Source organism: Indicator indicator, chromosome 3 (genome assembly GCF_027791375.1).
Source record: "Indicator indicator isolate 239-I01 chromosome 3, UM_Iind_1.1, whole genome shotgun sequence".
NCBI classification, from domain to species: Eukaryota; Metazoa; Chordata; class Aves; order Piciformes; family Indicatoridae; genus Indicator; species Indicator indicator.
The window spans coordinates 12079545-12099467 of NC_072012.1; the positions used below are offsets into that span (position 1 = coordinate 12079545).

The 19923-nt window shown below is 43.0% G+C and overlaps 1 protein-coding gene across 1 annotated transcript in view; it reads right to left on the bottom strand.

The window, feature by feature from the left end:
• Positions 1 to 17045, bottom strand: part of EXOC4 (exocyst complex component 4) — a 469162-nt gene extending 452117 nt beyond the window's left edge. Inside the window, exon 1 of the mRNA XM_054399834.1 lies at positions 16960 to 17045. Coding sequence (XP_054255809.1) covers positions 16960 to 17045 — 86 coding nt within the window. The remainder of the gene's footprint in view (positions 1 to 16959) is intronic.
• Positions 17046 to 19923: the final 2878 nt, after the last annotated feature.

Below are 19923 nucleotides of genomic sequence, written 5' to 3' on the forward strand. Positions count from 1 at the left end.
AGCAGCGCCTTTGGTCTGCACAGGAGGAAGTCTAAGCAAGAGCCTTTCTGCAGCCCAGCCCTTGGCAGTAACTCTGCCCATCAGCATTGTCACTGCTAGGAGCAGCTACTGTGCAAACGTGGCCTGAACTTCAGCAAGTGCAGTTCCTGAAAAGAGCCTGAACTGAGAAGTCAAATCACATAGCAGAATTAGTTCTGTCCTGGCTCAAACCAGGACAACACCACGTTTCATACAAGAAAAACCTCCCCCTGAGGTCAGTGAAATCACACCATAATTAGATCAATAAAAAAACAGTCCATTGGGATTACTCATTTAGACAGAATTTGATCTACAGATCATAGCACTTTTCATCTCTGCTTTCTAGCATCCAACTCAAAGAACTAGAGCACAGGGAGTTCTACAGCAGTCCTGAAGCACTGTCATTCTGCAAGACACCTAAAACCCCCTGATAAAGAGTTCAGGGACAGGAATATCTGGTTTCCAAAGGTAAATACATAAGAAATGTATTCACACTGATGAAATGTGATTGTTCTCTATCACTGCTACAAGAGGCTCTACCTTCTTAGAAAGCTGAACAAATTTCACAGCTACAGGACAATCCTCCAGCCTCTCAGAGACATTGGCCCAACCAGGGCCTAAAACCATGTTTGACCCTACTCTCACCTGTTGTTTTAAAGCAGGCACAATCGTAGAATCACAATGGTTGGAAAAGACCTTCAAGATGATCAGGTCCAAACATCTAACTCTACAAGAGCAACTACTATACCATATCCAGTTTAGACTGTAGCCACCAAAAAAATAGAGCAAATCAAAATATTGGGAAGAAAGATTCCTGACTTATGGATGCCCACCTATAAATGCCCAACATGGCATTTGGAAGCATCTGGAAAACCCACTAAAATAATGGAAACTTGTTTTTCTCCACAGGCCTTAGTCTCACCATTTTCCTCTGAGCAGCAAAATTAAATGCTCCTCTCATTAAAACACAAAGAAGCTTTGTGAAATGCATGTAACATCTGAAGATGAGCCAGCATGTACCCAGGTGGCCAAGAAGGCCATCATCCCAGCCTGGATGAGCAATAGTGTGGCCAGCAGGACTAGGGCAGTGATTGTCCTCACCTGTACTTTGGCACTGGTGAGGCCACACTGCAAATAGTGGCTTCAGTTTTGGGGCCCTCACTCCAAGGATACTGAGGTGCTGGAGTGTGTTCAGAGAAGGGCAACAAGGCCGCTGAAGGGTCTAGAGAAGAGGTCTTGAGGAGTAACTGAGGGAACTAAGATTGTCTAGCTTTGAGAAAAGGTTGAAGGGAGACCTTCTCACTCTCTACAACTGAAAGAAGGTTGGAACCGGGCGGGGGGGAGAAACTTCCTTCTCCCAGGTAACAAGTGACAGGATGAGAGCAAACAGCCTCAAGTTGCACCAGGGGATGTTTAGGTTGGACACGAGGAACAATTTGTTCTCCAAAAGGGTTGTCAAGCTCTGGCACAGGCTGCCCAGGGCTGTGGTGGAGTCCCCATCCCTGGAGGGTTTTAAAAGCCATGTAGGCATGGTGCTGCCTAGGGACATGTTTTAGCTGTAACCTGGCAGTTCTGGGTTAATGGTTGGACTTGATCTTGGAGGTCTGTCCCAGCCTTAATGACAATGAAAATGCAACACATTAAGTTGGGATAAAAGAAACTTTCCCTAAGAAACAATTAGCCTGTTGCCAGGAATAACTAACACCAGCAGATTCCCCATACTACGTAACAAGTTTCTCTCACACTATGAATATAACATTGGCTACTTCTTGTGTTTTGACAAATCAGTGTTTTTCACAGACCTACCCAAGACATGCAGATGCCTGAACTGCAGAGTTACTACACTATCTCATCTTCTCTGTAAATTTACTCCTACAGTGTGATGCATTCATCTGTGCAGGAAGTATAAAAGACAAACTCTCCAGCATTCAAACAATACAAGAAAAACCAGGCAGATGTGAAAGGATGGGAAACAAGCCATAATTTCTTCATGAGCTGACATTTCTTTCACTGTCATGAAGTGAAAAGGCTCAGTGTTTATTAAGTTATTCAACAGCAGAAGAAAAAAAACAGCATTATACTACACATCATGCAGCACAAGAGGTAACTACAGGAGTACAGAAATCCTACACAGAGATGGGCAGCTGCAAAACTATGAAGCAATTCACCTCCACACCTAATGTGCCATTTTTGAGCTTCAAACAAACTCCAGCCCCAGAAGAGGATTTTAACATCATGGCTCCCAGCACCACAGAAAATACACCACACTGACTAATCTTTATTCTGTGTAACACCCATACTCCCACAAACGGGGACAGCTTAAATGAACCAATAAACTACTCCAAAATCAGCTGTGATGTAAATGAAATGCACAACAGGTTTCTTTGCTCAGCCCCTGTACCAAACAGCCCAAAGCAAACTGCTAACAGCCACAAGAGCAGTTACAAAGAAATGTTTTTCCTGGGGCATCCCACAACATTGCAACAGAATCCCAGCATGGTGGGGGTTGGAAGGGACCTGTGGAGATCATCCAGTCCAACCCCACCACTAAAGCAGAGTCACCCAAAGTAGGTTGCCCAGAATCACAAGGTCCAGGCAGGTTTGGAATCTCTCCAGAGGAGACTCTATAACCTCTCTGGGCAGCCAACTCCAGTTTTTCTTCATGTTTAGGTGAAACTTCCTCTGTTTCAGTTTGTTCCCATAGCCCCTTGCCCTGTCACTGGGCATTACCAAAGAGAATCTGGCTCCATCCTCTTGACATCTAGCTTTCAGATACTGATCAGCATTCAGAAGATCCCCTCTTAGTCTGCTCTTCTCCAGGCTAAACAGCCCCAAGTCTCTCAGCTCCAGTCCCCTCAGCATCTTTATAGCTTCTGTTGACTCTCTCTGGTAGTTCCCTATCCCTCTCTAACTGGGGAGCCCTCAACTGGACATAATACTCCAGATGTGTCTTCACTAGGGCAGAGGAACAAGAGAATCTCCCTTGACTTGCTGACCACACTTCTTAATGCTCAGTTTGCAAAACTAGTAACAGGCTGTTTGACACAGAGATTGTTTTACCACATCCTGTCCTACTAGTGTACCTCAGTTTGAAGCAGAGAAGCAGCTCTGTTTTCTCCTCTTTTCTTCTGCAAGGGCCTTTAACAGAAATAATGCCGAGACTTCCATGAATTTGAGCTCCAAATGGCCACAGTACAAACCTGGTTTGTTCTGCAAACATGCTTAATGCCCTTGCACTACACGAGAACAGTCTTCTGAACCTGAAGTCAGGGTGTGATCCACATCACTCCTGCTTCATTCAGTAGTAGCTTGTTGCTGCTGTCTTCATCAGAGTGGTTTTTTCTACCAAATTCTTCATTCAGTTTCCCACTTGTGGCAAAAGGAAGTTAGCAACAACCTTTAAGACTATCCATTTACAAGCACCAACCTCAAAATTACAGTTCCATCACGAATTAGATTTGAGACTCAAAAAAAAAAGTATGTTTACAGGGAGAAGTCTCATATTTGCCCACACAGCTCATATCATCAAGGGCTTCGATCTGCTTTCCAGGGCAGATCAGTACTTTCGTCAGCTCCCTGTTATGTTCCTACCTGCCCAATAAAAAGCCAAGAAAATCAGATTTTCTCAATTTTAAGAGAAAACTGTTAACTTTAATGAACAATAAATGTTTCACTGCCGCAAATGTGCTTTTTCCGATGCCTCCAGCTAGGCTGGGTAGACAGCTGCCTGCCTGTTCTACCTACCTTCAGGCCAGTCCTGTTAAGTACGATTACTGCTAAGCTAGGGATAGTAAATGGAGTCTTAATTATCTATTTCTTGACTGGAGGTTTGGTTTCACAGGGGGAACACTGCAATAACAGTATGTGGGCATTATGCTTCTTTAGAGTTTTTTATTAAAAAGAATTGAAAGAACAGATACTGGATGAAAATGCAAATACAGGTTTAGAAAATTAATCCTAAATCAGTGCCTGCAGCACATTAAAATATTCTGACAGGAGAGGAGCACGCAAGTCCCTCCTGCTTTTGACCCTTGTTCAGCAACTTGGTGGGCATCTTCTCAATGCTGATCAATATCTAAAGGGCAGTTGTCGAGAGGATGGGGCCAGACTCTTTTCTGTGCCCAGCGACAGAACAAGGGGCAATAGGCACAAACTCAAAGGTAGGAAGTTCCCCCTAAACATGAAGAAAAACTTCTTTCCTGTGAGGGTGCTGGAGTCCTGGAGCAGGCTGCCCAGAGAGGGTGTGGAATCTCCTTCTCTGGAGAGATTCCAAAGCCACCTGAAGATAATTCTGGGCAACCTGCTGTGGGTGACCCAGATTTAGCTTGGGGCTTGGACTAGATGATCCCCAGAGGTCCCTTCCAATTTCTACCACTCTGTGATTCTGTATCCCTGTAGAGTCCCTCTACTTCCACCCCACAACACCAGAGATAGGCAAATACTCATGGTTGAAAGCTGAGTATTACACAGGTGCATCATGGAAATCCAGGAAGAATCTTTGTTTACTTCTAGATCAGGTTTCTTTAAGCCTGCAGTTCACCTGCCTTTACTCAGCACCACTTATTCAAATGAAAACACTCAGGCAGTGGGAAATACCAACAAAAAAAAAAAAACACAACCAACTAAACAAACAAAAGGGTAAACTGATCAAATTTAAATGCTTCTCATCAGATCAGGAAAATTAACATTTTAGTGAAGCGCAATTGAACCAAGTGCTGAATCATTAGGGGGATCAAACAAAGCACCAATTTGAACAGCAATTCACAGTAAACTCTCTGCCACCTGTTTCTATCATGCTCTGCATCACATCACACACCTTGTTAAGCCTCCCAAGTTCCTCCTTGTAAAACATCTTTGAAGCTACAGTAATACAGCCAGTTTGTGGTACCAACTGCAACAACACAGCTTGGTTGAAAGCTGGTCTTGGTGAAAGCTAAGGCTGTGTTTGAAAGTGTGACTGAACTACAGAACTCACTTCTCTCGTGACCTTTTTCCCCTTAAAATCTCCAAAAATTTCTTCAAGGGAAGCTTCTGAACTGCACACTGAAGCATTGGGCAAAATCCAAATGTTAAGGGCTACACTATGATACATCACCTCTGAGGAAATGGAAGAAACTTTTCAATATTTAACAGTTTGAGTAATAGTTAAACAATAATTCTTTACTGCTCTCCAACATAAAAGAGACAGACCTGCTGGAGCATGTCCAAAAGAAGGCCACAAAGATGACCAGAGGGATGGAGCACCTCTCCAATGAAGACAGGTTGAAGGAATTGGGGCTGCTCAGCATGGAGAAGAGAAGGCTCCAAGGAGACCTTATAGCTACATTTCAATATCTGAAGGTGTGGTGGTTTGAGCTCTGACTGGAGTTTAGGCGCTCAAATAATAACAGATGGAGATTCCTCCCCCCTCCCTTTTTTTTTTCTGGCAAGGTAGACAGGAAGGAAAGAAAATGAAAAAGTTAGGGGAGAGAAGTAAATTCACAAAAGAAATAGTGTGGAATCTGTTTGGAAGTAGAAGAGGGGGGGTTTTTGTTTTGTTTAAAAAATATATATATATATATATATATCAGTAACAGGGAAGGTTCACAAAGGTGAGGAATGAGAGTAAGTGGGAAAATATACAAAACCGAGCCTGGATGGCCTTGTATGCGCCTGGTTGCAAGTGGATTCAGTTGGAAGTAGGCCCTGGCCACATGGTCAGTGCAGAAAGCAGCAGCAAGCAGCAATGGTCTTTCGAGCAGATGAGGCAGGAAAGAGAGCAAGCAGCGAGCTGTCCGCCCTTTTCATAGGCTTGCTGGACAGGAAGGGGGAGTGGAATAGACCACCTTTGAGCCAGGGGACCCCTTCTCCTGACAGGGAAGGAACCACGTCTCACCTGGATTAAGTTTCTTTTGTCCACCTGGGGACTGGGTTCTTTCAGCCCCCTTCAGGATGGGTGTAACCCAGCACAGCAGGGTACCTACAGGAAGGCTGGTGAAGGACTGTTTAGAAGGGTTTGTGGTGATAGGACAAGGGGCAATGGTTTGAAATTGGAGCAGGGTAGATTTAGGTTGGATGTTAAGAGGAAGTTTTTTACAACAGGAGTGGTGAAATACTGGAACAGGTTGCTCAGGGACATGGTTGAGGCCCCATCCCTGGAGACATTCAAGGTCAAACTTGATGTGGCCCTGGGCAACCTGATCTAGTTGGAGGTCTTCCAGGACACTGCAGGGTAGGTTGGACAAGATGACCTTTGAGGGTCCCTTCTAACCCATTGCCATCTCTGTATCTGTAAAATCTGCAGGCACTACATATAAGTAGTACTATAAAAGCACTCCCAAATATGTTTTACAACCTTATCATATATATACTTGTTTCACTCCAGGCAATAAGATCAATAATACAGCACTAAAATTACCAAAATTACCCTTCAGGATGGAAACTTTAAAGAAGGTTTATTTATTTATTCTCCATTTCACTCTACCAAACATAAACCAGAATAAAACAAACCTCTGCAAATTACAGGAAAAATAAAATCAAAGCAGGACCTTAGCAAACAGACAAATTTTTTGTCCAGCAAATGATTTATGGAGTTAAATGAAGAAAGCAGTTGCTACAAGCATCAAATAATCATTTAAGCAGAGCACTGTGGATGTCTAGAAAGACCCACCCTCCTCCCTGCAGGAAACTGCTGCAATGTGCCAAGGAGACTTCAGCATTAAAAAAGAAAGGAAAAAAAAAGCAGAGGGGAGAAAAAGACTATTAGAATCTTGTTATTTTTCATAAAGCATCTCTCGGTGATGACCATGGCCATGCCCCCATTACAGCATTTGCTTTCCCAATTTGGTTTAAACCCTTGTGACCATTACTAGATGACTGTAGTGCAGGAACACACAAAGGGCGACCACACAGCCACCCCATCAAGAGACACTCCTCAGCATGGGATCCTTGTGGAAGGAAATCTAACATACAAGAAACAACAACAGGTGAATAAAAGATAGGAGATCAGGATGCAAAGAGAACAAAATAATCAAGATGAGAGTGAGCATCTGCCCACATCTCAGCCATCCAACAGAAGCAACCATAACCAAACTGTTGCTCAGACACCATCAAGTTGTAAATTACCACAGGAGATGCAGCCATGACTTTGAAGTGAGAGTTGTTGGGAGGATCAAGTGTCAGTTCACAGACCCACTGAAGATGCTCTCCAAGAATAAATGCTGTAGGATAAAATGCACTACTTTGTTACTATCTTTTCACAGAATCCCAGCATAGGGGTAGTTGGAAGGGACCTCTGGAGATCTAGCCTAACCCTCCTGCTAAAGAAGGGTCACCCACAGCAGATTGTCCAGGATCGATGTCCAGTTGAGTTTGGAATCTCTCCAGAGAAGGAGATTCCACAATCTCTCTGGGCAGTCGACTCCAGCACTCCATCACTCTCAAAGAGTTTTTTCCTTCAGTTCAAGTGAAACTTCCTGTGTTGTAGTTTCTACCTGTTACCCCTTTCCCTATCACTGGCCATCACTGAGATGAGCCAAGACTCGTCCTCATGATCTCCAACCTTTAGATATTTACATGCATTGAGAAGAGCAGTCTTCTCTTTTCCAAACTAAAGAGCCCCAGGTCTCTCAGCCTCTACTTGCAAGAGAGATGCTTGAGTCCCTGAGTCATCCTTGTGGCCTTCTGTTGGACTGTCTCCAGCAGTTTCCTGTCCTTATTGAACTGGGGAGCCCAAAGCTAGACACAATACGGGCCTTGGCCAGAACTACCTCTCCTAAAAGGGTAGAGGGAAACAGAGCCTTACACAATGGTCTGATCCTGATCATTTCAAGGACTGGGCTTTGTAGTGGGAAAGTAAAGCAACACAAGATCAAACTTGCTTTTTGAAAATGTTTCCTGGAGGGACCTTGCTCTTCTAAAAGCCTCTGAGTTAAGCAGAATAAAATACACAAGTGAGGACAACAAATCCAGTCTTTTCTGAAAACCAGGCTTTGGCTGGTTGGGTGATTTTTGTTTGTTTGTGTGGGTTTTTTTGTTTGGAGTTTTTTGTTGGTTGGTTTAGGTTGAGGTTTTCTGTTTGTTTATTTTGGTGGGTTGGTTTGTTTGTTGTTTCTTACCCTAATCTTTTTTTTTTTTTTGTATGGGTGTTAAAAAACCCTGTATAGGGAAAAAAAGCCTGTCTAGAGAAGTTCAGCAAATATTGTTCCACCCGTCTTGCCATCCCACCCTGTGAGACCTTACAAGAAGCTACATTTCAACAGAGCACAATGAGACAGTTTTGTCAAGTCCCCTGGGACAAGAACAACTGTACTTCAGCAAACTGCCTACACTGCTCTCCAAATTTCCAGAGGTTCATAAAACTAAAAGGACTTATTTGACTTTTATAATTGAAAACTGATGTCTTTAAGGCAAGTCCCAAATGGGGTGATCTACAGCTTCCAGCACTGTTTAACCTCAAAGTATATAATGTGATAATACACATTTTGAAACCTCTGTGGAGTCTCACTGAAACCACTGCAAAAGTTGGTTCCACATGAAATAAAGCTGGGGAGGGGGGGAAATAAAAATCCACAAGGCATTTAAAAATCTGACATGGGAGCAACATGTTGAACGTTTTCTCACTGTTTTCATAGGTTAATTGATGGTTCCTATGAAATTCTGGATTTGAGGAAATTAAAACATTCAAGAGGCAAACTACTTCCTTCATGGCGACAGTGAAGTGCTAGAAAGAAGGTGGTCGAAAACTGCAGCAGACAAGTCGGTAGGCATAGGAAGAGAGGAATCACTGTAAACTATTACATTTTAAAGGATCTTTCCTCTAAAAATAAATAAATAAATAAATCCTGAGGCAAGCAAACTCCATTCTCACTAAGGGAAACACAAAGTACTCAGCCTCCAGAGGCGCAGATCCCCTTTGTTTGCACGGTGAAGTAACTCACTCCTTCACTCTAAGAAAAGGCAGAACCCAGTGTCTTCAAGATGCTCTTAAACACACAAAGCCAACAGGGCCTTCCAAAACATTTTCCTTTCCTTACATTTCATTAATCTTTCATGTCCCTTAAACAGTTGCTTAGAGAATTTTCAACAGAAGTTGATGATCTTTTTTATCATTGAGGACTTGCAGATGTACATAGGTTTAGTAGCCTACAGCCACGTAAACAAATATCCTCAGGAAATTCTTTATTTGGCTAAATTAACCAACCCCTAATCAAATTTCACCATACCAATACAAACAATGCAAGTATAGCTGGTGATCAGCTCACTTCTGAAACTGCTGCACTGCAGTCATTGCAGATGACAGCTTCAACAGAAGTCATCACACCCCTTCAGATGTCTCCATCAGCAGCACATTAAGATGAAAAAACAACACAACCCCCCCAGGCAAAGGCCCAACACCACCAGCTACACACCACTTTGCACTGTGGAAAGGGGACGCAGACAGCAGAAAGATCCACAAGATGCCAGTGACAGCTGCCAGAGCAACTCAGCTAACACTCCACTGGGTGAGAACCTGTCTGGGACTATCTCTGTGTACAGGAGACCACAGGTACCAAACTCTCTACCTTTTTTTTTGTAATTAACTTTAGATCCGAAACTCTCAACACAGCTTTTACTTGAATTAACACATTCCCAGGAGAAAACTGGGGTCCTAAGGATGAGTATTTTCAAACTTGCAAGAGCAGAGGCTAGATAATGCTACTCAGACCTGCCACCTAGATGATTAAAAGATGAAGAGCATTTAAGGAGCCATTGGCCGCCCTCCACTAAGAATCCATCCATGATACCACATCAGAACAGCCCTGCTTGAAGCACCAAGAGGCTAGAAGCAACATCTTCTAAAGGGTTGAAACAGAACTTGTAATCATCTATCAGGAAAACCAACTCTTTCTGTATCCTAGCTAAGGGTAGGCTGAACTCCAACTCTGCACACTGCATTCTCTAAGGCTAAAATAAAAGCATCCTGAGCCCTTCACAAGACATGGTTACACATATTGGGTGGGGCCTTGGTCTAGTAGAAGCCTCAGCCCATGGCAGGGGGGTTAGAATTAGATGATCTTTAAGGTCTCTTCCACCCCAAACCATTCTGTGCCGTTCTGTGCTTCTGATATTGTCTTTTCACACATGGCTGCGTATTCACACACTCCCTCACCTGTTGTTGCTGTCTGTATCAAGCTAAAGTTAACACTTCCCAAATATGGATACAGATGGCACAGCATCCAGCTCTGAGGGTCCTCACGTAAGGGCATGGATCTGTTGGAGGGTGCCCAGAGGAGGGCCACAAAGATGATCAGCAGGTTGAAACACATCTGCTATGAGGACAGGCTGATAGCACATAGGAGAAAAGGCTCCAGGGAGACTGTAGCACAGCCTTTCCAGACTTAAAGGGGCCAAGGAGAACACTGGGAACAGATGTTTTGGCAGGGTCTGTTGTGACAGGACAAGGGATGACAGATTTAAATAGAAATATCAGGTTCAGATTAGACACGAGGAACAAATGATTTATTGTGAGGGTGGAAGCACTGAGGCCCAGAGAAGTTGTGAATGCCCCCTCCCTGGAAGTGTTCAAAGCCAGGCTGAATGGGGCTTTGAACGACCAGGTCCAGTAAGAAACATCCCTGCCCACAGCAAGAGTTGGAACTAAATTATCTTTAAGGTCCCATCCAATCCAAACCATTCTATGATTCTAAAATCATTTCAGGAAAATTTATCTTTTAAAACCACATTCTGCCATGTATAATTTATTCTCAATGAATTTCTGAGCTATTTGTAGAAGAGCCACTACCTTTGCAACATTGAAAAATACCACTAAGCCATAAAAATGGTTTTAAAGAGACCATTACAGTACACACAGATCAGAGTAACTCAGCTTTATTCCTTGTAGCAGCTATTTCCCACATGTAATAACGAGGGCAATGGCAATACATGTCTTTCTCACTCTGCATCACAAACTAGAATTTCAGTTCTATTGCTTCAGACAGAAAGAGAAGACCAAACGCCAGGACATTAGTAAGAATCCATTTAAGAAAGTTCACTGCAAATGTAATGAAAATAATGGGCAAAGAAAGCATTAAAAAGAACTCCACTTGTGAAAAATAAAATATGGTCAAGTTTTTTTTTTTTATGCTTGTAATTTTAACTTCTTCAGAAATAAAAGAAGTATACTACATCTTGCCTCACTTTTCCTTCTCCTTGACATCTGTCACATGCATTTGCCTGTGGAAAAGCTTACCACAGATTTCAATGAGGTCTTACAGAGTCACTGCTGAAGTTTGTTTTCTCCCAATTAAAGCAGCTATTAAAGTCCAGTATTTAAAAAAAGCAACCTTTAATTGGAAAGAAAAACACCTCACAATAAATAAAAGGCAGACACATTCACCAATTAAAAATCTGACAAGATCACTCAAACAAACAACCAAAAAAAAAAAGCAAAGCATTTGCTAAATGCCAGGTTGCTTGTTTCAGAGCACAGAAGGTGCTTCAACCAGCTCCCAACAACACAAAAGGTTAAGAAAAATCAATATACATGTGTTTGTCCTCTGAAGGATACGAAAAAAAAAAATATTCCCCAACTTGTCCTCTAACAGACAAGCAGATTTTACTCCATTCTCTGCACTTTCTTTCAATATTTGAAGAACACCTACAGGAGAGCTGGAGAGGGCCTTTTAACATGGAGTGACAGGATAAGAGGTGATGGCTTCAAGCTGGAAGAAGCTGGATACAGACTAGACATTAGGAAAACATTCTTCATGTGAGGCACTGGAACAGGTTGCCCAGAGGAGTTGTGGAAGCTACAACCCTGAAAGTGTTCAAAGCCAGGTTAGATGGGGCCCTAAGGACCCTGTCTGGTAGGTGGTATCCCTGCCCATGTCAGGGAGTTTGCAACTAGATGATTTTTAAGGTCCACTCCAACCCAAATCATTCTGATTCTTTCAAAAGGACTTGCCAGAGCTCGTGTAATCAGCATTAGACTCCTACAACAAAAGCTCCTGCTTTCCAGTGACAGTATTTTGTCCTTACAAAGTATCTTTTAACAAACTTGAGGGTTCCTGCTCCTACATGAATGAATTAACACATTTTGAAAGTGTGTGTGCTGAGGCAGGAGTGCAAATGCTGAGCTTTCAACTGTACAGCAGAAGCATAGGACAGAAGCTGTCAAGTCCTGACACCCAATATCTAGTCACAGGAGATATGTCTTCTCAGAGCAAGTAACACTCATTTCTTCTCAGCAGTGTGAGGACAATGGCAAACTGAAGATACACTTATATCCCCCTAAAGGCACAGGGTAAAAGGCAGAAGACTCCCTCAAGCTGCATCAACAGTGATGATTTTAATAGTAGACTTTGCAAGCACTCATTGAGCTTCCCAAACGCTCTTCCTTTCTGAAAGGTTTACTGCTATGAACAAACCCTCCATTTCTCCTTTAGGAGAAACCAGAGAGAAACTGTGGTCAAGAAGTCTTTGTAAGCCAGTCTAACTCAGCTCCTGGGTCTTTCTGAACAGATCAGACCTGTCCTCAGGCAGTGCTGCACAGTCCTGACAGTGTTCCTATAAGCAGGACAAACAAATCACCAAAGTACTGAATCCAGCAAATATAGGATTTTAATATCCCAGGAGAGCTGGTGCCCTCATACTTTTGTAACACCGAGTAGGAAACAGTAGGCAACACCCCACCTGCGGGCTGCAAGATCGGTTTGGGGTTGGTAAACAAACTGTACTGCTGTCCATAGCTATGTACAGCTTTTGGAGCCAGTGAGATATAATCATAGAATTATTTTGGTTGGAAGAGCTTGGTAAGATCAAGTCCAACCGTTAACCCAGCACTACAAAGACCACCACTAAACCATGTCCCTCAGTACAACATCTAGATGGCTTCATGCATGGGAACTCCACCACACCCCCAGGCAGCCTGTTCCAGGGCTTGGCAACCCTTTCAGGGAAGAAATTTTCCATAACATCCAACCTAAACCTGTGCTAGTGCATTTCCTTTTGTCTTGTCCCGTGTTACTTGGGAGAAGAGATCAACTCCCGGCTTGATACAATCTCTTTTCAGACTGCTGGATACCACAAGCATCCCAAGAGGAGACCCAAGCTAAGTAGTCTGCTATGTCAACACAGTCAGTCTGCTCAAGACAGGGCCACAAGGCAGCACAGACATCAGCACCACACAGCTTGGGAAGCAGAAATCACCCCTCTGGATCACACAGCCTTACCAGGGTTATCATCACCCAACAGTTCCTGGGTCAGCTCAATCACCACAATTTTATCTTCAGTTTAGTGCTCTACTGAGTGGCACATCATCTGCTCCGTAAACAGCCTCTTCCAAATCAGCCCATAATTGAGCCTGCCTTTATTATCTGTTCTTGGCCACAATCTGAAAACCAAGGTGAATTCCATCAGTACAGGAACCTTCCTACAGAGAACAACTCTCAAAGAACAAATGTGTTCTCCAGCACAGGAGAAACAGGAAAAACTGACACTTCACAGGAGACAGAAAAGAGACCAGAAGCAGAATGGTGTTTCCTGCTAGGGCTTCCTACATCCCAGAGCCTTCTGCATTCAGAGCTGCTGAAAAGCAGCACTAAATACAACTCAAAATATTCAAACTACACCATGACTACAACGAACAGTAATGGAAACCTACGCTGCTACATTGAAATGCATATAATTCACTTTCCTGAAGCAGCAGCACCCTAATTTTAGACCAGAGCCCCATCTTCTCCTATCGCTCTTCCTTGAGAGGAGGAAAAACTGACCTATCTCACTACAACCTCCTTCCAGGGAGTTCTAGAGAGAGGTATTTCCACGACTCCTTTTTCCATTCCCTTAGCTCCTCAATGTACTCCTTGGAGTAGAGGGCCCAAAACTGAAGCCAGTATTCAAGGTGTGGCCTCACCAGAGCTGAGTACAAGGGGATGATCCCTGTCCTAGTCCTGGCCACACTATGCCTGATCCACACCAGGATGGCCTTCTTGGCCACCAGGGCATGCTGTCCAGAAAACCCTAAGTCTAGCATTGGAAAACAAAAAAAAAAGTAAAATTATTCAGCCTCTCGCAAAAGAGAGCTACTGAACTTGAGTAAATAACAGAAACTACCCCTGCATTAATAAAACAATTTGTATTTATAAAAAATTCTTTCAGATTTCAAAGCATTTTATAGACAATCACACTAAGTAGATTTTGCAGGCCTAAACAATGTTTCTGTTTGAAAGACATAACTATCTTTGCTATAACCAAGTAAAATACCACAATACTTGAGGTAGATCCTCTGGGTTTGTTTACAGCCGAAGAAGGCAGGCAGAGTTTTGCTACTTTTCATACATCGTTTCCTTTTATGAGCTTTTCACACAGCAACAAGAGAGAAATAAATAACTAGGGAAATGTGAGTGTAAAGCCACAAGGATTGCTAGAAGACTCCACACATAAGTTATTTTGGAAATAAAACTATCAAGGAAAGAAAACTTTGCTACATTTCAAACCAAGAGCTTACCCTTAAGATCTTTTTTTCTGAAGCTGAGTAAAATTGTAGGGAAGATATTTAACCCACCCAGGTCTTCGTTTCTTTGCAAGGGTAACTTATGAGCACACAAGATACCAAAAGATTTCACCTGTTGCTTGGGAAATCAATCCTCACCTGAGCTCCACCACAGTAACAACATACAGCAGAAAAGTGGTTTAAATTCCTTTCCACACCACTTGCTTTTTGTAGTCAGCTAACCCTAAGAAACACGAATTTTATTAACACAACACTTTTTCCTTCCTTTGCAATCAGTTCTATTTTCAGGTTTTCATGGTCTGGCTCAATACCACACTTCAAGCTCTGCAATGACTCTCTGCATCCAAACCAAGTTCTAATTAAATTCTGGAAATTTAGTTATCAGGCTGTTCTAATGAATAGTTCTAATTTCATAAAGCTGATGACCTCAGTGTTGTACCTAAACACCAGCGCTGAACTAGGGAAGGTGTCCAGTGCCTGTAAACCACAGGTTATTAGACAAACATAATTTCTTATTTGAAGAACACAGTAACATGAGCTCACTCTCATTTTATACTATAAATTACGTAAGTCCAGACTTATTAAAATAGACATCCAAAAGGAGAGCCTTAAAATACTCTTTGAAATTATCAGAAACATGAAACAAAAGCTAAGTAAAATAAAAAATACAGACAAGCTGCAGGAATCAATGCCTTTATATTACTCATTTTTTCCAGTGTCTACTAATCATTGCATATTCTCTAAATTTAGGTTCTCAGCGATAACTTGCCATGTTTGCCTCTCAAACTTACTCAAATTTGAGGCTGATAAAGAAACACTAAAAACAACACACTTCAAATTCCCACTGTTGAGCCTTATCCCAAATAGAAGTGCCCAGCAAAAACTCAAGATCCGGGTGAGAAGCTTGCATTTCTTTTAGATTTTCACAGATAACTATGTATTTATTGTTCAAACAGTCCATGTGAACTCATTAACAATTGCACCCATGAGCCTGGGAATAAAACTGGCATGAAAACATCCCATTTTAATAGTCATATACTTGTGTATTAGCTTCCCATCCCCTTCCCTTTCAACACTTGTTATATACAAAATAAAAGGCTATTTAATTATACTCATACCACTGTCATATCTCACATTTATATGAGGTCATACTAATAAGTACTTTTCCCCATCTCCATACATATATATGTGGAACTCCAACCTAAACAAACCTGGGTTTAAAATTAACACTTTTTCTTATACAACTAATGAACCACACAGGCCTGAACTGAACAAGTCAGGCACCAGAGTCTGCATTAAGCATCACCTTTCATTGTTCAGTGTGATTGTCTGTTCATTATTACCACGTAACTCCAAGAATGCAGTCACAACCCAGCAAAGGCTGAGCAGTTCTGTGAAACAGCTCTCTTTTCAGAGCCACCACCTAGCTCAAGTTTTGCAAAGGCTGAAAGATCAGTTTACAGAGTAATAAAGTAGAATAGAACTCTGGTCTAAGCATTACCTTTCATAGAGGATCTTAAAATCACAACATGGATCTTAAAATCCCAACAGGTCCTAGATACAGAACACTTGCTACAGTAACTTCTGCAGAGTCACAGAATGACTAGTTTCTGGCAAAGATATTGAAGTTGAAAGTAAAGTCTGAAAGTTCATTACAGCTCACAATATACTACTATGACTGCTTGCTGCCCACACTCCCTTTACAGGATGTGCACAAGGCAAACATTTAAAAGTTTCAGTGTGGGACATCAGCTGCCAACATAATGGCTACAAGCAGCATAGAAGTCACAAACATTTCAAGGCAGCACAGAGAGAAATCAGTGAAGTGCATTCAGGCCCTTGCTTGGCTCCAAGCATATCAAAGAATCACCCTCCAGCAGAGTTAAAGAGAGTTTGGTGACAGGGGCGGACAAAAATCAATAATCTAAACATGACTAGACCAACTGTTTTCTTTTCATCTCCCACAGGATGGTTAAGCTGAGAAACTGCCCTTTTCCTACTGTAACACTCTCAAACAGGATGGAACCTGCACATGGGATTTCCTAGTCCTACAGCTTTTTCCAGCCAGCCTTACTGTGCTGTTGTACATCTATGTATGGTGAGCAACTATAGACTCTACAGCAAGAAAAACACAGTACCCTGACTCTCCTCGTACAGCATTAAATGAGTGCTAAGCGATGGCCTTATTCCTGTGATTCCAGGATAGAGCGATGTAAGGGAAACAGAAGGGAGTGAAATGGACAGGGCTTCAGGACAGCAGGACACCCCTATAAAGATCTACTCCAGTACTGAAGCCTCTCTACCACTGCCAGGGCCCTGGAAGAAGCCAAAGCTCTAAAGGCCCAGCCCGGAAAGGTCCCTATAAAACCCTGGACAAACCCCAGGTGTGCACACAGCGCCCAGAAGAAGCCCTGCGGGCAGGACGGGAGGCTGCGGAGCGGTACTGCGCCGCGCCGCGCCGCCCCTACCTGATCACAGAGATGAGCAGCCCCGAGGGGTCCTTGCTCTTGCTCATGGTGCTCCGGTAGCGACCTGCAGCCTCCCCCGCCGCCATCTTCCAGCGACCCAGCCGGTGCGCCGCAGCCAATGAGAAGGCAGGGGGTGGGGCCGTGAGGGTCTGTGACCCAATAGACGATGAAGGGGCGGGGCGGGCGGCAGCAAGGCTCTTTGTTGCTTATGGCGGCGCCGTGGGGCATTCTGGGAGTGGTAGTTTCTATGGCGGCGGCGCCGGCGGCCTTCAAGCCTCGCTGTTTGCAGCTGTCAGAAACCCGCCGTCAAAAATACGCTCCCTCCTTCGAAAGGTGCTTAAACTTGAGTTAAACAGATAGAGAAATTACAGACCAGACAGGATACAGCTGTAAAGGGTGTTGTGTGCAAAGTCATAGAAGAACAGAACGGTTTGGGTGGGAAGGGACCTTTACTTCAGGTGAACGTTGTGTAGGTTTGGGCGGGAAGCTCACCTAGTCCAAGAACTTTCTTCGTATAAATTGTGTGATACCAGTGGATTGCTTTCACCCTTTCCTGAAATGGTTTTACCTGCAAACCCTTTCCCCAATTTACTCACTGGTATTTTAACAGAATCTGCAGGAAGCAGGGACATCTAGAAGGAGATCAGGTTGCTCAGAGTCCTAAACAATCTCACTTGGAATGTTGCCAGGTTTGGGGCAACCTGGGCCAGCGTTTTACCAGGCTTCTTCCTTAGATATAGTCTAAATGTCCCCTCTTTTGTTTTCAAACCCCCACCTCTTGTCCTGTCACAACAGATTGCTAATAAAACTCTGAACTAATTTCTTATATGCTCTATTTAAATAATAAAAGGCCACAAGAACAACTCCCTTGATCTCTCTCCGGGGAGAATAACCCCAACTGTCTCAGCTGGACCTCACAGCTGAGGGCTTTTAGCACTTTGATCACTTTTTGGCCTCTTTTGGCCCCATTCCAACAGGTTCAGGTCTCTCCTGTGATGAGGACTCCAGAGCTGGCCCCAGCATTGCAGGTGGGGGCTCAGAAGAGTGCAGCAGAGGGGCAGAATCCCCTCCCTCCACCTGCTACCCATGCTGCTGGGGATCAGCCCAGGACACAGCTGGCTCTGGGCTGCGAGCGCATGGTGCTAGCTCATGTCACCACCTTTTCATTTGCCAGTACTCCCATGTCCTTCTCTGCAGGGTTGATGATATATCATTTAGTGATGATACAAAAACTGGGAGGAGTGGCTGACAGACCATCAGGCTGTGCTGCCATTCACTGAGGCCTGTGCAAGCTGGAGAGTCAGGGTCCTGCATGTTTATAGGGTTTTAAGTGGTCAAAACATGCTAGCTCCTTAATGTGTCTTACAAATTAGCTAATGACAAATATTAGCTTCATGCCACAGCCTCAAGCAGATACCTTTTGCAAGTACATCTACAAAGGGTTTCTCAAGCATCACTTAATTTAATGTCTTTAGGTTACAATGTTTTTAAAAACATTGTTTTCCCCAGGTTTTGCTGGGAAGATGGTGAGGTGACACAAGCTGAAACAGCCCAAATGATCTTTGAAGTCAGCTCTGAAAGTAAACTTGAGCTAGTAAGCATTTTGCACTTGAATTGTGGTTTTTTGCACAGCTGGAGATGACAAAGAGTTAGCTCACTTATTGGCTGGGAAGTGGGGGATGTTTGACAACAAATGCTTACTGAAGGCCAACATACTCTGCCATAGTCCTTTTTTTGCTATCAGTGCATTCCATCTCTTGCCACAGAATTGTTGTCTTTAAAAATGTTTCATGACATCCTGTTCGGGGGTTAGAAAACAAAAGTTTTTTTCACCACTTTCCTAGGTGAGGTCAAACAAATTACTTTACAACAGGTGCCTTTCTTCTCCCATTTGCAGCTGAGGGATAACAAAACCTCTCCAGTCAAGTCCTTTGAGAGCTTGTGTTAAAAGTACCATGCAAAACCCAGGTTTGTTATTGCAGATGTAGGAATTCCTTAGCAAGTGCAGGTATCTAATAGCTGCAGGGTGTTTTCTAAACCAGCTTCACTCCATCATATCAAAGACACTACTCCAGGATGCTGCTCTTGAGCTGTTTCTTCAGCCCAAAGCTGCACCTTAATGATTTTAATTGCATGAAAATTGCTAGAAACTGTAGGTAAGTATCCATTTACATGAACTGTATTTGAAATATAAGGTAATTGAAGCTTGGTAGTCCTAGGGCTTATTTACAAGGGGAAGATTTCTGCAATAGCTTTGTGGGAGAGGCTGTTATAATCAATGGCTGTATCTATTATCATTAGCAGAATAAGAGCATAGGCACTTTAATTCTGAAATAAAAGATACTTTAATCCTCAATAACCAATGTGTTTTACAGAACAGAATAATTACTCCAAAGTAAAGTGATTTTTACAGGGTGTGCACTCAGAGTGTTTTCCTGTATAGCAGTTCTGCTCCATTTCTCCTGTGCAGAGAGGCTCTCAGCACTACGATTTGCCATTCAGCTATGTCAAAAAAGCTCATCTTTGTTTATTTTTTGGGCAGGTTTGCTAATGCCTTTGCTGGAGGATGGTGATTTTAATGGCAGGAGTTCTATGCACTGGCTGGAGGGAGTTTTTTCTCAAACTGCCAACTTGCCAATATTCTGTTTTTGTTAATTGGCAATTCATATTGACTGCTCTGTACCAGCACGTCCTGGAGATTGCAGCGGGGATGAAATCAATGTGTCCTACCTTTTCATTCCTGACAGCTACAATAATCACCTCATTTAGGAGGAACTTCATCAGGACAAACCACAGCAAATCACCCCCAGAACTGTAACCTTGCTGACTTTCAAGCCTGGGCTCTAATTGCTAAACCACTGCCTTGTTTCATTTATAAGCTCTTTCCTTTCACTTGCAATCAAAGCAGAGCTGTAAGTGTGAATTTATATTTTCTTTAAACTAAAGAAAAAAAAAATCAGTGTA